We start from the raw sequence: 17957 nt of genomic DNA, 5'->3' as shown, positions 1-17957 counted from the left end.
AAATCGAAAGAATTGAAATTCATTCAGAGATTCTAAAACTAGAAAGCTTTGAAATGCTTTTTTATTGATCTTATTGATTATTTTATGGAAGTTGCAACTGCTTGGAAATTGGCCTTTTATTTTTATATGGAAGAAAGTGGCTCTTTAACTTTTTTGCGTAATGTATATAGGTAATTGAACTGGTAATTAAAATGCGAGATTCAATTCAAATTTAATGAGGGAATGATATTCTGTCGCTTGATTTTCAGTCTTAAAAAGTCGCGCAAGAATTCATTCTCATTTCTCGTTAATTCCGTTTTAATCTTAATTAAGGAATCTCTACCGCCTCCCCCGCATACGTTAGTCGTCGCAAATCATCCCCCGAGTATCCGAGAGATTCGGTCATGATATTTGTACGTCACCTGGCACAATAAAGTGGCTTAGACAATACGGCATTGTTGTATACACGAGTTTCGTGCAAGATATCTTGCACACGGAAGGTCAGATGCCGTATTATCGTCCGCCCGTCGCGGGGCGGGGGAGGGGAGGTGGATTGGAATGGGGTTGCAGCAGCGACGGCGGCGGCGGCGGGGAATGAAAAGTAGGTTTCTTCTATTTTCCAGTTTTGATTAAAGTTCCTTTTAGGAAGAGAACGAACATAGAGATTCTTTCCGCCATACATACGTACATTCATATTATGCATACCGAGATGAAAATTCGTGCGCCACGCACGTACTTTCGCATTACTCCCCTTTCTTTACCCGTATTCTCCCGCGATTCTCTAGCCAAAAGGGAAACAAGGCAAGCCCGTGATTAGGTCCTTTTTGTGCGGCGCGCCCTTCTTTGTTCCTGACCCGCGAACCTCGCACGCCTAAGATCGAAGGAGAATAGTAATCAGGAAGGATCGTTTTGTGTGTTTTCTCGAGAACTGGCCCAGTCTACTCTAGCAGTATGAAAAATAGGTTTCTAGGAATTTTTTTGGAAAATGTAAATGAAAAATGCATGATTTTTTTTAAGAGTGTAAAAATGAAAAAAAAATGACTTTAATAAATATAAATTATAAATTGATTTTTTTTATTATAAATTGTGTTTTTATATACTTTATATAATTGTAAATCTTTTTTTAGCGTTTTACATAGTACATGTTTTTATTAATGTTTAAACAGTACTTTAAAATCCTGAATATTTGTTTTATTTAATAAAAGTATTAAAAAATGACGATGTGACGTGTTGTCTCTCGTATAATTGTCTGAAATGAAAATTCTCGGCCTATGATATTTTTGGGATTTTACTGAATTTAATTAAAATTTAAAAAACTAATATTTTTTTAAACTTCAAGAAATACAAAAATTTCAACAAAATGGAAATATCTAATTTTAAAATCACATTTGTAATTTTTTAAATTTTTTCTAACGAAATTAGATTTATTATCTCCAAAAATATCCTTTAAAATTAGACTTTTTTCATTTTAGACAATTAAACACAAGCACAATAGCATGCCGTCGAATCATGCATTTTTGATGCTGCTCCGCGCAAAAGCTCGTTGAACAGAAAAAGCTAATATCCAAAATTTTAAAATACTGACGTATTATTTAAACATTAATAGAACCATGTATAAAAAGCTAATAAAATTAATTTCCAATTCTTCAAAAAATTACTTAAAATTATCAATTTTTCATACTGTTAGAATAGTCTGAGCTCTTCAGCTAAAATTGTACGCTAATTTACTCTCACAACAGGCACATATACATATATGAATTATTGCTATGTGTCTGATTATATTACTGATCGCTAAACAGGAGACGTCGCGATATTACGCATGAAATGTCATAACACTTTGGATCCAATTTTAAAGTCCTGAAATAGGGATTGAGAAGTTGTATTTATAATTGTATGTAAATCTGGATACACATTATGTGATGATGTACAATCGTGAAATATTCGCGATTTTATTTATAATTATACGTGCAATCGGGCCGCTTCGCTTTTCATTATGGCGATTAAATGCCACATGGCGATCGGTCGAATGTCGATTAGCGGTATTAACGTGAAGGATTATATCATTCATCGCCATTGATTCGCGGTGATTCGAATATTCGGGTATATATACTTACTACGTTGATCTCTCGTTAAAAGAATTTAATAATAGATGGATTTTGCGTAACATGCTTCGCAGTTATATTTACCATTCAAAATCGGAGGAAAAAAATTTTCGGACGTATTTTAACGCGGTTCTTATTCGTATACTTTTCTAGACAATTTCTGATAATCTATATTTTCACAATATTATAATGTATTTTGAGTCATGTTACATTTCGTAAAATTTTGGCGTTTAAATGTTATCTCGCTTAAACATTCTTCAGATTTCAAACAGAGAGCGGTCCATTTGCGAGCGTGTTTTTACAGCGGGTTTTCCACCCACGTTGGTCGGTACATTTGGCATTTGGCCGTTTTCTCGTTATGAACGTACGCGTAATGAGCGGATATTAAATGACATATACAAGCCGCGGGGCGGGTTTCGTTCTCTCGTTGCGTACATTGCGTACTTGGTTGAATGCGAGAGATAGCGCTTATATTTTCGGACAGTTCATTCAGAGGAGGGTGGGCAATCGCGCTCGCTGACAGCCATGTGCGTTGACTTGGTTCCTTCGCGACTGACTTTGACACCTTGCGTGTGTGTGTGTGTGTGTGTGTGTGTGTGTGTGTGTGTGTGTGTGTGTGTGTGTGTGTGTGCGCGAAACTGACAGCAGGTGCGAGGTCGCCCACGCGATGTATATTGGTCGACGAGATAAAGTGGGTGGCGTCCACAATTAGAAGACGATGTTAGCGCGTGCGTATACGTATGTATATACCTATAATAAATTGATATTACGCCAACGGGACTTACGCGCTTGGTGGGTGACAAACCGTGCGGATTTTTTTTTTCTTTTTTCTTTTTTTTTTTTTTTTTTTTTGTTAGAGGCTTGCGGAATTAATTTGCGCACCGACGGCGGAAATGGAGATTGAAATATCTGCTGTGGCCGAGTTTTCCAGAGGATCGACGGAGGTGACTGCAAGTGGCGGCAGTCACAGTCGTATCGCGATGTCAGCCGCGCGCTCGACAGTCGGTCTCTCGAACTCGGTCGAGGAACTCTTCTCAACGAGTTTAAATATTTGATAAATTCGCGGACATATATATATATATATATATATATATCGCGCCGTATTTCTCGTTTGTACGTTCTCTTTTATTTAAATCTATTACGGCTATTGTATCGATAAAACGTACAACACACAGACATTTGTTTCCGCTTCCTCTTTTTTTACTCGCGATGTCATTTTTTCGCTGCCAATTTTATCCAACGACTATTTCTGCTCTGATGCTGTAGGAGATTTAATATTGCAAAGTAAAAATATTAAATAATTTAATCACTTACTAATGTTATCTGATCCATTTTTTTTATATTCAGTATTTGTTTAATTATTTATAATTTAATCTAACTAATTTATCTAAACCAATTTTATGCAACGAGTATTTTTGCTGAAATTACAAAAGATTTATTTCTCTGGAAAGCAAAGTAATGTCTAATAATTAATATTAAATAAAGAATTTAATAATTTTAAAATATCTTTGAAAGGATAGGATTTTTTCATACCATATCCAGAAAATTTAATAAGATAAAACCTTTATCACTCAATCGATTTCCGTTCCATCGCGGTATAAGATCTTCGTCAGGAATTCTATTAGCGCGAACGAGATTAATTCGCGCCCGACTATGATTTGCACATCGCAGTACTATTATCTTGAATTTTATACAGGCCGATGCGCCCACGTGTAATCCCTCAAAAGCGCGAAAGCAAATCCGGAACAAGAATTCCCGGTAGCCAAATGGAGAGCACTCTCGCGTTGACTAGTCGAAGAAATTTATTGCTGTGAAAATAAAGCTATCTTTTAATGGAGGTACTACTACACTTGATAGCTCAACATGTCCGCAGAACGATTACAATTTATAACAATTAATATTAAAATCCATCGTAAAAATTAGTTAGATATATATAGCCATTCTTGTTCAGGAGTGTATACTCCTTGACAAAAATATGAAAATCCTGCAATATTCAGGAAATTTTTTTCTACCTGGAGAAATCAAGGAGTTTTCATGTAATTTTATCGGAGAATTTAAAAAGAAAATTCCCCCTTTGATTTGATATTTCACTCGTATTACTGTCAATTATAAATATATATCTATCTACGTTTATGTATTTAATGTCTCCCTTTGATTTGATATTTCACTCTTATTACTGTCAATTATAAATATATATCTATCTACGTTTATGTATTTAATGTCTTAATAAAATATCGAAGACATATTTTTTATTTTAATCTTTTATTTGTTACAAAAGTTAAAAATTTTTATTTTAACAAAATCTGTTCAGTTTTTTTAGTCGGTATGTTTGTAAATAGACCTAGCATTTCTTTATGTTTTTTTTCTCTTTGTATGAGAGTTAAAACATTTAGAAAATACATACAATAAAAAATTATTTTAAAAATTGTACAAAAAAGAATTCCTTCGCCTAGAATTTTGAACAAAAATATCTGGAAGATCAGGGAATTTTTTTTACAAAATTTGAGTAAACATCTTGTTTTTGTCGATCGAAAATAAAAAGGAAAACTTGGGTAACAGAAGCACGTGATCTCTACAGTGACAATAAATAAATATTATATAGTCTTATCAAGACTCTCTGCGGGTAAATTGCGTGAAATCACTTTTATTGAGTAATCTGTGCTCACAGAGGGACAATCCCCGGGACTATCTTAGTGGCTTAAGATGGAGGGTGAAATGGCCTCTCTTGTATCGTGCTCGCACTCTCGTTCCAGCGCCCGGCTGGCTGTGGTGGAAACCACAGCGATGGCCCTACATACCGCACGGCAGGGTCGTATAAACGAGTTTCGGTGGAAGTGGTTCGAGAAACCCCACGAGTTTCCGGTGTTGCAGGATTGCCACGGCCGGTAACGCCTTTGCCCATGGTACACCACATGACACCGCAATCTGTTCTGCATTATATCCCCGTGTCTAAAATCGCCACCGATAAACTATCGATGCAACCGATATATTATTTCGACGTTTTATTACGACCATCCTGTATATTATATATCCTGTAATTTATCGACCATTTATTCCATTACGTTCCTAATTGACTCTTGATATGATATAATGCATTATTGACACATTGAATTAAATAACCGTAATGGGGATCGTTGTACACATACATTGTAAAAAAAATTGAGAAAGAATTTCACATTTTTGTCTGAATTTTCTTGAATATCGGAAGATAATTTCCTTAGGCAATTTGTCTTAATCATTAGAGTCTTTTTTTTTTTTGAAATTTTAGAAGAATGTTTGACAAGGGAAGCTCACAAACCCGATAATTTTGATTTTTAATGTAACTTTACACACATGTAAATGGATGAATTTAAAATATTTCAGTTGTTACTAAAAAAACAATTATAGGGGTAACCTTCTTCAAAGTACAAAAAAAGTTTCAAAAAATTATTTTTTTTTCAAAAATTTTTGGAAATTAAAAAAAAATGTTTAATTATATTTATGTGGTTAAATAGAGATGATTTTATCATAAAACTTTTGTATGAAACATTTCTTTATATCTCGAATATTAAGCACATAAATATAATTAAACATTTTTTTTTTAATTTCCAAACATTTTTGAAAAAAAAATAATTTTTTGAAACTTTTTTTGTACTTTGAATAATTTTCGAGATATATCGAGAAAATCGAAAAATCGTTCTACATATGAGAGCTAGTTTCATCCCTTAGAACCGTTTTTTAACAGCAACTAAAACTTTCTAAATTTATCTATTGACCCCCTTTACTTTGCCAAGTCGATCAAAATTTCGAATTTTCGAGTTTGCTTGATTGTGAGATATTCTTCTGAAAATTTGAAATTCGTGTGTCTGCAAGAAAACTTCAGGTATTTTATTTTTTTACAATATTACAATATATTAGGGATCTTTGCTTTGAAATTATGTCTTTGTGATAAAATGACATTTCTGATCTCCAAAAATTGTCTATTAAATAAGAGCCAGTTTTGCATTACATTTTATAAGACTCTTAAACTCTGGAAACGCGATGCATTAATTTACGGAATAAAAATAAATTAGAGATTTTCGTGTCACGTCCTGTAAGAAAGTCTCACGGAAGTACCAGAAATATCCGTTTCGATTTCTTTTTTGCGGTGACCTCGCAGGTCGATATGATATCAAGCTTGACAAGCTTGAAGCGGGGAGTCCGTGTTACAACGAGCTTTTGGTAACGACTTGCCGAGTGATATCGGTGCCAGGATATCAAAAACCGATGGCGGCTGCGACACACGCGAATAATCCACGTTGTTAACTTCACCTTTTCCGCCAGCTTGTCCTTGATGTCATTGTTGATAAAAGCTCGCGTAAAAAAAAAAAAAAAAAAAAAAAAAAAAGAATTCGAAAAGTAAGATGTGAAAATATTTTTGCATTCTACGATGCCTCTTAATTAAACAAGAGCGTCATCTGTTTTTATCATGTCGCTGTTTCTAATGTGCGTGATTAAAATATTATCTTTTTCATCATTAAATATAAATTGTAATTTAAAGAGACTTGTTGTCTAATGTATTGTTAAACTTTTATTGTATAATTTATTTATATATTATTATTTATTACATTATATTATATATTTTATTATATTATTATTAATTTTTATTTATTATTTTATTATATATTATTTTTTATTGAATAATTTGAAGCCTAAGTATAACAGTATAAATTTAGTTGTCTCTTATTTTCTACAGGATAAATTCAAGAGTATTTCGAGAATTTCGTTGCCACTTGATGTTTAGCATCGGTTATCGATTTTTAATTGACGTATTATTAAACGTCTCGAATGGTATAATTACAGTTGGCTAAAAATGTTTTCCATTTAAACGTAAATCGTCTATTTATTTCGCGTCACGACACTATAATTATATGTTTCTTTCATTGCTTTATACAATGAAGATACCAGAGCGTGGTGAATAGCTGTCCCTAAGGGAAAACTCACCGCGACGTGTACCAGCTGGCACGCCAGGCACATGGCTGGTTGTACTACTTGCGAGAATCTCCTCTCGCTCTTGCGACCGTTTCTTTTCACTTCGTATCAAACATCCATTATTACGTTTCACTTTTGCGTTTAACTAGAGAGTAGAGTAAAAATACGACAAAAAAAATTACGACTCTCTTAATACTATACAAATGGGCTGCGCTTTAACGTGAACGTGTACGTAAGTATTTCACGCTGCGAGCGAGCCGTTAAATTGATTATGACGACGCGTAATATCAAACCCCTGCCAACTAATTCTAGCCTAGTTATATCGCGAGATGTCACGGATCGTTATTGCGTCCGGTTCTCCAGAATATGAGTGCCATTTAAATTTGGGGAGTTTCGCAAAACCCAATGTATCAAGTCCAATTTAATGTAAAACGATACGTACGGATATGCTCTAGAAATCGCGAGAACTTGTTTATTTCATCATATTTGTACTCGTTTCTGCTTCAAAAAATTGAAAACGATCCCTCGTAATCTAGAAACTATTATTAAATATATTATATATTAAAGCCACGTATTTATATAAAAAAATAACAGACCAGTTATTATATATGTATATGTATAAATTTATCGCAATCATACTGGTTTTTATTCCGCGTAAGGCTCTTTAAAAATTATACAATAAGTTTAAATTATAATTTATATAAATTATAAAATATAAAGTATAGATATAAAATAATAAAATAATTAAAAATATGAATTATAAATTGGAATTTATATTTACTAATGAAGAAGATGATAATTTTTGCAGCAAGTTTTGTTTTTCATAAAAATACTTTTTAATTAGAGACAATAAGGGAAAAACTCCGTTTTTTACGAGAGAGTATTTTTGCCGAGGGGTTAAAGCACGGTTTTTTTTTTCTTCGAATACGATGGTGTACACTTTAACCCCCAGCCCCTGTCTTTCTCTTTAGTAAAAGCTCTTTTCTTACAACCAGTTTATGCCTTCGCGTGTAACGTCTTCCTACTTTTTGGTTATTTCACCGTCGCTCGTATTTCAAAGTGGTGAACAAATTTTAACGATTTTTCGTTAAAATGTGTTGACAATATTTTTTAAATTATTTTGAAAAATGTTAAAAAAAACATAATATTTTTCTACGCACGTTTTATTATTTCTATATATTTTATATATGTATATATATATTTTATTGAACCTGAAAGACTTAAAAAAAATCGAATTTTGTGAAATATAAACGTTGCAACGTAACTTGACAGAAACAAAAAAGATAATAAAAAAAAAAATGCAAAGGATAATTAAATAATTAACACTTTCAAGTATTGCACGTATATTTATTTCAATGTCAACCTCGTAATTGTTACTTTACTTATGAGGTTCTTATTTGCTTTCCTGTATTCTGGAAGCGATGTATACACCACCAACTTCGTATTTCTCGCCTCGATATCTCGGCATCTTGCGATCTGTTTTCGAAGGTAGGAAACGTAGGTATAGGAGGATGAAAGAGAGAGGGTCGCCATTTACTGCCGGTAAGTCGGCCAATTTATGGCATTTAGAAATTTATAGGTTCAATTTCCGCGATATTTAAACGACTCGACGTCGGCTAAAATCCTCGCCACCCGCCAGTCCAAATGCTCGCTTGCGTACAGGCACGAGAATTTTCGCAGATATTTTTTTTATTATTCCAAAGCGCGGACAATAATAAAATAACTATGCCCATTGTTGGTGCATTCTAATTGGTTATGCAAACTATGAAAATCTAGAAAATCACGCGTATACATACCGGTCTGAATACAATTAATAATAAAAAAAATTTTTTCCACCCTACAGTTTCTGTTATTGAATAATGATTTTAAATCGCGTGAATTTCATTCGCATTTTTTTTAAACATCTGCACGGATGTACAAATATTCATCACTACAAAGAATTAAAACACAAATGAATGTTTACTAATTCAGTTTCATTTTCACGATACAGTTTTGTTGTATATCTTTGATAATTTTGTCGCTTTTCTCCGTCGTTCGCGCACGGGTCGTGATATTTATCAAAACATTGTAGCCCGGACTGTGCGCGTCCTAGAAACGATCTCGATGGAGTTTTCACGAGACGAGTACGTACACAATACACAGCGCACAATCCCTGCCAAATATACATACGCCTGTTACTTGTGCTTGGAGAACGGTGGAATATTAATTTAAACCAACTTTATACATATATTCCGTATACATATGTATATTTCAAATATATACATACACACAATATATACATCATTAGAACAGTGTGTGTGTGTGTGTGTGTGTGTGTGTGTATGTGATGTGTGATTAAAGTTAATTATTGGAAATATTTTTATTCGCAGTATATATTTTGCAAAAATTCACTATGAGAAATTGTTAGAATTCTTGTCAAATATATTTCTTGACATTTGACTTTTCAGACAATCTGTCTTAATCATCAGAGTCATTTTTCCGGAAGTTTAGAAGAATGTTTGAATATTCCGTCTGAAAGTTATGTGATTAAAGGAAATTATTCGAAATATTTTTATTCGCAGATGGTATATATTTTACAGAAATATACTATAAGAAATTGTCAGAATTCATGTCAGATGTATTTTTTGACATTTGAATTTTCAGACAATCTGTCTTAATCATCAGAATAATTTTTTTCAAAGCTTAGAAGAATGTTTGAATATTCTGTCTGAAAATTCAGACAGCGTGTCTGTAAGAAATTGACACTGTAAAAAATAACTGCAGACAAGTGTTTGAAGTTTTCTCACATACTGTTTAGACAGAATTTTCAGAAGAATGTCTGAACGTCCAGATGATAATAGATTGTGTGAAATTTTTTCTAGAAAATTATACATCCATATTTGAAAATTCAGACCAAAATGTGTCGGAGATCTTAGATAATTTTTTGACATTAGAATTTTTATATTTTTTAACATTTGACGTTTGAATTTTCAGACAATCTGTCTTAATCATCAGAGTCATTTTTTTCCAAAGCTTAAAAGAATTCTGAAGTTTTCTTACACACTGTTTGAATATTTAGACAGAATTTTCAGAAGAAGTGTCTGTTGATGATAATAGATTGTGTGAAATTTTTTTTAGAAAATTATACATCCATATCTAAAAATGCAGAGCAAAATGTGTGGGAATTCTTAGGTAATTTTTTAACATTGTATACATACACTGTTAAAAATAACATGTATATTGGATAAGGATTTTAAAACCGCGTTCTCTTCGTGGCTGGCAATTCGATACCTTTATAATGAGACTCATCCTCTCTTTCTCTTTCATTGTCATACTTCTCGTTTGGGTAAAATCAATTTGAATATAGTTCGTTAGTGCGACGCGCGTTGTTATCTCCCAGAGGAAAGAAACGGTTGTTATAAAGCGACAACATGCATCGGGAACCCCTTCGGAGAGGAGGAGCTATCTATTCGTACCGTCGCGCTATGCAAATTGAATTTACGTAATAAAATCGAGCGATTCCGGAGCTCAGAGCTCGGAACTCGCAACTCGGCAAGAGAGTCTCTGTCCCCCTTTACGGAAGCGGACCTTCTCCACGTTGCGCTGCAAACTTTTCCCCCCACCCCCACCTCTCTCCTATTCTGCCCTCTCGAACGAGAAGCGTGGAAGCGCCACGAGTGCTAGAGGTAAATCCCCAGGTGTCTGTCTCATCTCTCACGACTAGCGTCGAGTTACACGAGGGGGCTGCCGGAGAGAGAGCAGCAGCATTTCCGGCTCTTTGTCTTGAACGATTCGCGCGGAAATCGCTCGCGAGAGCGAACACCGCCGAGTGTATGCGTGTTGTTCGCGAGTCTGTTATAGCCGCGTGATACGATCCGCGAAATCCTTTCGCGGCGGACCCCGCCCTCGTCTGGGGGTGAAATCGTCTTCCGCGATCTCTTATTCTCGCCGGAGATGTAAAATTGCGGAAAGTCAGAGGCAAAAGCGCGTTCAAAGATTCATACACGTGCAGGCGAACGTCAATCTTAATACGAGGGAAATGTCTTTCCTGAGAGAGGCTCTCTCTCTCTCTCTCTTTCTCTCTCTTTTTATAAACGTTTTTAGTGTATTTTGTATATAATGTTTCTCACAAAGTTGTAAAAGTGTCGTTATTACAAGACACTTGATCGCGTTTGTCGTAACGACGTTTGCAAAATGTTATTTTGCAAGAAGGATATTTTCTCGAGAAATAGCCATAGTTACGAAATTGACGTCTGAATAATCAAGCCACTTTCTATTTAGCAAGTCAAAAAACGAGACCTGCTGAATACTACTTCATTAGTATTCTTCAGAAACAGAAGTGTCACTATACTACTCAATGACTAGTCTCGTCGTCTTTTCATTTCATTTACGAACTCATAGAAATATACATTCGTAAACGTTATTTACGAAAGAGAGAGAAAGAAAGAGAGAGGGGGGAAAAAATAAGCGTTTTTGCCCCGACTATATACACATTCGTTTAACGAGGGTGGCTTATTTGCTCCCCAGGTTTCTTAGTCTACATTCACGTCCGGAATCTGATCGGCTCGGCGATTTGGACAGGAGCCAACACGGGCTGAATCCTGACCTGTTCCCGTATAGTGCGCGATATACATTTCCTACGTTACATTCCCGTACGATCTCGTGCCACGCGAGTTTGCTCGAGAAAGAGAGAGAGAGAGAGAGAGAGAGAGAGAGAGAGAGAGAGAGAGAGACAGACAGAGAGAGAGAGAGAGAGAGAGAGAGAGAGAGAGAGAGAGAGAGAGAGCGGGAACGCGTGAAAGCGATTACGTGGGTGTGTTTTGCGGAAAAACGGGCAGTCGGACCGATATAACCGCCTGTCTGCAACGACAAGCCGACTGTTCGCATAAAGCCATTGTTGTTCCGCATCCCAAACACGTTCGTGCTGCGCGCTATCAGCCTCCCTCTCCTTCCCACCCGCTCCGGTTCTTACGGTCTTGGTTATGCAAAATCCTAGCGAGCAAAGTGACATTTTCCTAAACGGACGACTCTCTTATGCGGGTATACCTTTCTTATCTCTCGAGAAACTTGCGGTGGAGTTTTTCAAACTTGTTTATACGAATTAAGAGGATACGGATATGGTCCTTATCGAAGCCAGGGATTGGACAAAGATTGCGAAGATAGGAGTCGAAAATACTCAACGAGCCGACAGTTTTTAAATTAATTAGTATGAAGAATTATTGTTTAATACATATTATTATTTATCGTTAATATGTTATTGATATTATAAATTATAATATTTATTATATATTAAATTATTAATAATTTTTATTTATTAAAAATAAATAAATAAAAAGATTAAACCCGACAAGAAAGTAAATAATTTTTGAATATTTCGATCTGACATAATGGAATAACTCTCATTCGAATAATATTTCTTGTGCGTTTGTCGTATACCTATATTATAGTGCAATATGTACATTCATAGTTGCATAACGAATGGTGTCAAGCTAGCAATATCCTTTCGCTTCATGGTTTCCATACTGGTTTCTTATACTCGTCAAGCCCACGTCCCTTTGTGTCTGCACGCACATATCCGGATTTGCAACAATACCGAAGCGGCAATTTTCTCGAGTCGTTTCTTGTGGAAATTGTCGCCGACTGCAAGCGTGAACTATATAACGGAAAATATAGTAGCGAATATATTATAAATTATCCAACTTGCAATTAGATTTTTAAAACAGCTAAATTAAACATAATTAAATTGTACCGTACGAGTTAAGTACAGTATTGAGAGTATTTTTTTTTCTTAAATTAAATCTTTGATAACTTTAAAATATCCTATAGATTCGCTCGCCCTAATTAAGCATTCGATATTGTAAAATTGATTATACTCTAGGCGCGGTATTGGAGATTTTATCCACTATCAATTTTCTAGTATGTAATCGAGCAGAAAGGGGGAAGAAGGCAGGTGTGGTCGCAGACCGGTTAATTGAAGCTTGCTATTAATTAGCAAATATGAGATATATTTGTTATGTTTTTACGCAGGAATGCCGCAACATTTTACGATCTTACAAAAGCGCGCGATATTAAGAAAGAAGTAAATTGATTGATGATGCAATCGATATATTTGACGCGTGTGTGGTTTATTAAATCCAAATAGTATTAAAAAAAACTATGTATATTTTAAAAAAGGGGATTATATATATTCCTTTCTATCAACAATAAAAAAATCTCGCAGAAATCAAGGAGACTCGGAATAATTTTCTCCAATTATGTCCCCATTTTGTGAATTATTTTTCTGCCTATTTTTAACATCCTTTAAACACGAAATTGCGAGATTAGGCGACATTGACAGATGAGCATCACTGCTTTATGAGGACTCCTTGGGTGTTCGCGCGCGCATATGGCACGCCAGTCTTTTAACGGAGCGAAGGGCAGAGCACGCGAAACCGGTGGTATAGGCATTATCGGCACACATTCTATTCCGTTTACGCGATACCCATACAGATACGTCATCCGCATGCACAAGAAGCGCATGCAACAAATCCTACCTTCCTACCTACACACACGTGCCGCTCGCCGTGAGAGACGGCAAGTAGTACGCCCGGCCGCCGCCAAGGGGGCGCGCCGGTCTTCTCTTCCCAGCCTATCCCCACCACGCGGCCGCGGCGCGGCGCGGCCGGCTGATCCCCGCTATCCCCACCACTCCCCTCAGTCGCCGCCCCACCATCGTGCCGTACGGACGTCTGGAGAGAGCGTTACAGCTGCCGCTACAGCCGAGTGCGCGAAGCCCGTCGTGAAGAGACGCGAGACCGCGCATCGACGCCTCGTTGTCGTCGTTTCCCCGTGTGTCTGGCCGGTCGGGCCGCTAACCTAAAAATCACCGAGACGCCCCGAGGTGCCGGCGTGGGTGCCGCGACCCGGCGTCTAACGCGGTGCGTCTCGCCGGTGGTGGTGGTGGTGGTGGTGGTGGTGGTGGTGCTGCTGCTGCTGCTGGTGCTGCTGCTGCTACTGCTGCCCTTCGTTGCCGAAACTGTTCCTTTGTTTGGCGCGCGCGTTTCTCTGCCGACGCCGTCGCCTCGCGTCGGCGGATTTTTTCCTTGTCACGGATTGCGATGATCGGAGTGCTCTTTGTCTCTGACACGTGATATTTTTCCAGTATTGTGCGTGCGAGCTGCCGGATCGTTTACTTATCCTATTGTGACCTTGAACTTGTGCGTGTGTGTGTTTGTGTGTGTGTGTGTGCGCGCTTATTCCACGGCCGATCGCCCTCTCCTCGAGAGACGACATCGAGGGTGGGAGAACAAGGGAGAAGAAGAGGGAGAGAGAGAGAGAGAGAGAGAGTGTCGGGTGCGACGTCGGGATCCTGGATGTGAACAAGGATGTTTTCATACGCACCCTTTCCAGTGGGGTAAGCAGTCTCTCTCACGCAAGTTTTTTTTTTTCTTATATCCGTGATTTGTATTGTTCGTCTAGAATGTGTATGAATTCCGGTTCTTCCGGATATTATATTTTCCGTACGGATATTTTTCGGGAGTGCTTGTGTTTTCATGCCGCCTGTGGAAACATCCGATGGCGCGTTTTTTTATCGCGTCGACGACAGGGCCAGGTGTTCTCCGGCCCGGGTTTCCTCGGCCGGCGAGCTCGACGATTCTGCCGATCGAGCGATTCTGAAAAATGTTATCATTTTGTTTTCCCGTCTTTTATGTCGGTTATCACGCGCGTGAACCGATCGTGAATTTTGTAAACATTTTTGAGGATTTTCGAGGATCAAGATTGACTGGGAAAGGTTTAGTGAATGGAAAAAAAACCATGACAAATCCTGCTTTTTCTCAGGCTTTATTGAATGGGGAATAAACTATAAAAATTACTAATAAAAAAATGTATTTTTACTCTAATTAATAAATCGCTATAATTTAAACAGATGAAATCAATATAGTAATAAAGTCTTTGTTAATTCAAATTAATATGTGAAATTTTTAAAACGAAAACTTTCATGTTACTGAATTCTACATTAATTTTTAATTCAATAAGAATAATTTTCATCAATATAAATTTAATTCATGTTTACTTTTCAACATCTTTTAACAAAAAAAAAAAAAAAAAAAACTTTTTGCTGCGCCGATTCATAATTTTTCTCAATTGAAAAAAATTGATAAAAATGCATCGAGTTATTTTAACATTTTTAGTTGAAAAACTAGTTTTTGCTAGAAACCAGTTTTTACCACTGATATGAATTTTATTCCAAAAATACGAAATTTTGTCAAGGATTCATAGCTTTCGGGAATGATTCTTTCCATGAAAACATCCGCGTTCCGGCGGTGCGTTTCTATTTTGTTTGGAAACAATGAAAACCACTCCCCTCTGACGAGATGGTGGTCAGTACACGAATAAGATAACAGAGAGAAAGACACTGGTCAAATACGACAGTTTAAAAAAAAAAATCTTCGAGCACGTACATATTTATGTTGTAAATCCGTGAGACGTAGTCGCGCCTGCTTTCCTTGAAATTCCCTCGACCTTTCTTCGCTTTGTTTTTATCGCGTTGTCACGCTCTGAAATCGCGGCTTTGTTTACGTATCCGCTCATTGTCGGCGTATTTCGCTTAAACAGTTTATTTCCTTCGAGAGGCACGTAATCATAAGCATGTTCCGTTACTAACAATAAGCCTTAACAAATCCATCACATTTAAAATCAGAATGTATATTTATTATCGTATTACATTTATTGTACATACTCGAAGAATTTCTGCTCGTTCTAATTTTCAAATATAAATATTTAACATTTTTATTACAATCATTTAAATCCCAGCTATCGAAAATTATCGCCGAGAGGTTGGAAAAATATATATAAAAATAATGTTCATCAATTTACAAAATAATACGTTTCTTTACATAGTCTAATTAGTGTATTTATAACACCCGATATGTATGACCCATGTCCTTGCTTCTCTGCCAGTCTCTCCTTCATCTCGAACAGTATTCGTCTGTTACTTCTTTAGCTTCTTTTTTTTTTTTTTTTTTTTTTTTCCACGCGCGTTGACTCGTTTCCTCGACGATGCTCTTCCTCGAGGAATCGCGCTTCGTAAGCGAATTACGATTGAGTCGATTCGACAGGGATCAAATGGTCGTCGGTCGTCATGCTGATCTCTGTGCGAAAAAAGAGGGAAGAAGGAAGAAAAAGTATGACGCACGCTATCTTTTTTCTTTTCCGCCGGACGACGGCGATCGCTCTCTTCTCGCTACTTTTCGTTGAAAGCTTTCTTGGTTGTCATGGGAACGCGATGTCGCGCGATGGCGGGGAGAGAGCACGAGACGACGAGCTGTCACGATCACGTTGGGTTAGGTTAGGTCGGTAGCTCCTTCATTCTTCCTTTTCTCTCTTTCTCTCTCTCTCCTATGAGATCGGGTCGTCATGGCGATGTCAAAACAAGGTGTCTCGACACGGAATATTCAGTAGTAATAAGCGAGAAGAATTTTGACGCTGACTCTACACGAAAATATTTCGTCAATCTTGCAATAGATTCATTCGTCAGTTTGTAAAACCTAATATATTTTTTTTTTCTATTTTTTAATTCCTTTTTCTACTGTGGTGATTTAAATCAGATGGGTTTTTTTTATCGAGCTTGTTATAAATTTTTAATGTCCATAACGAATGTCTAATCTATTTTCTCTAATTACAAGTAATATAACGATATATAAAAATAATGTAGGGTCTCTTTTACGTGCGGGTGGGAAAAAAAAAGTTTCTAGTAATTCTGAAAGAGAGAGAGATGCATTGAATGCAGCGAGATATGAGCAATTTATATAAATCTCGCAGAAAATGTTTTGCATTTTTCACGACTTCAGCTGTCGATAGAGTTTCGCGTGTATGTGATTTATAAAAACGTGTGTATAGATATTCTAAAAATTGAATGCGAGCGATATTCTGCGCGCACGACAAAAGGCGCCCCTCGTTTCTCGATGACTTTTGCCCGACATCCGTATCGAAGAGTCCTTCGAAACGCGATACCCCGGCTATTCTCGATAGAGAGAGAGAGAGAGAGAGAGAGAGAGAGAGAGAGAGAGAGAGAGAATATTCATGTAAAAAAAAAAAAAAAAAAAGAAAAGAAAAGAGATAGAAAGCGGAAAAACAGGGCGAGGAAATCGATCCCGTCAGTTTCCAATGACATAGACCTTGGTCGATGTGCAACATTATCGGGGCTTCTCTTTCCGCGGCGCTTTCCATCTCCCCTCCCCCCTTCTCCCTCCTCTTTTATCTTCGAGAGTTTCGCTTCTACTCTCTTCGCTTTTTTCGCTGATTGCTTTCCTTCCTCCTTTTTTGTGTGTCCTATAAGATCTCTGCGCGAATAGAAAACAATTCTCCATAAATAAATTGAATAACAGTATCTCGTATAAAAAGTACCATCATTTGTACACCTTAAACTTTACACGTTATGTGATACGAATTTTTTTTGCATTTGGAAAAATCAGGAAATTCTCATGGAATTTTATTGGAATTCAGGGAGTTTAAAATAAATTCTCTCTGATAATTTTGCTCTTATACTGTAAAATATTCTATCTACATTATAAATATCTATTTATATATTCGGTGTCTTACCATTAATAAAATATTGAATATGCAGTATATTTTGATTTTAATTTTTGCGATGAAAAATGAAATTTTTATGCAAATTAAAAATTTTTATCTTAACGAAAGCTATTCAATTTTTTCAGTAGCTTTGTATTTTTTTTTTTTTTTTATAGATGAGTGAAAGGCATTAGAAATGCAATAAAAAACTTATTTAAAAGAATTGCAGAAGAAACCTTGAAAATATTCTCTTTACCTAGAATTTTGAATAAAAATGCCTGGAAGATTAGGGAATTTTCAGGGATTTTTTTCTTTAGAAGATTTTAGTAGACTGTATGATTAAGTGAATTTGCGAGGAGCTGGCGGTTAATACTCCGAGTACTGTGGAAGAGTTGT

At 36.3% G+C, this 17957-nt stretch overlaps 1 protein-coding gene across 6 annotated transcripts in view; it reads left to right on the top strand.

Annotated features, from left to right (window-relative positions):
* Msi (RNA-binding protein musashi) overlaps positions 1 to 17957 on the top strand; it is a 133097-nt gene that overhangs the window by 49352 nt on the left and 65788 nt on the right. The window contains exon 1 of one of the 6 annotated variants that reach the window (XM_072903088.1): positions 5557 to 14421. The exons of 4 other annotated variants lie outside the window; for them this stretch is intronic. Coding sequence is in view for 1 of the 2 variants with exons in the window: in XM_072903086.1 (XP_072759187.1) it covers positions 14375 to 14403 (29 nt within the window). In the remaining variant the exon portion in view is untranslated. Of the gene's footprint in view, positions 1 to 5556; positions 14422 to 17957 lie in introns of those variants that run through there. One more of the 6 variants, XM_072903086.1, reaches the window with a different exon arrangement.

This window comes from Anoplolepis gracilipes, chromosome 12 (assembly GCF_047496725.1).
Source record: "Anoplolepis gracilipes chromosome 12, ASM4749672v1, whole genome shotgun sequence".
Classification (NCBI taxonomy): domain Eukaryota; kingdom Metazoa; phylum Arthropoda; class Insecta; order Hymenoptera; family Formicidae; genus Anoplolepis; species Anoplolepis gracilipes.
Note: the sequence above shows the minus strand (reverse complement) of the source record. Positions and strands in the feature narration are given on the sequence as shown.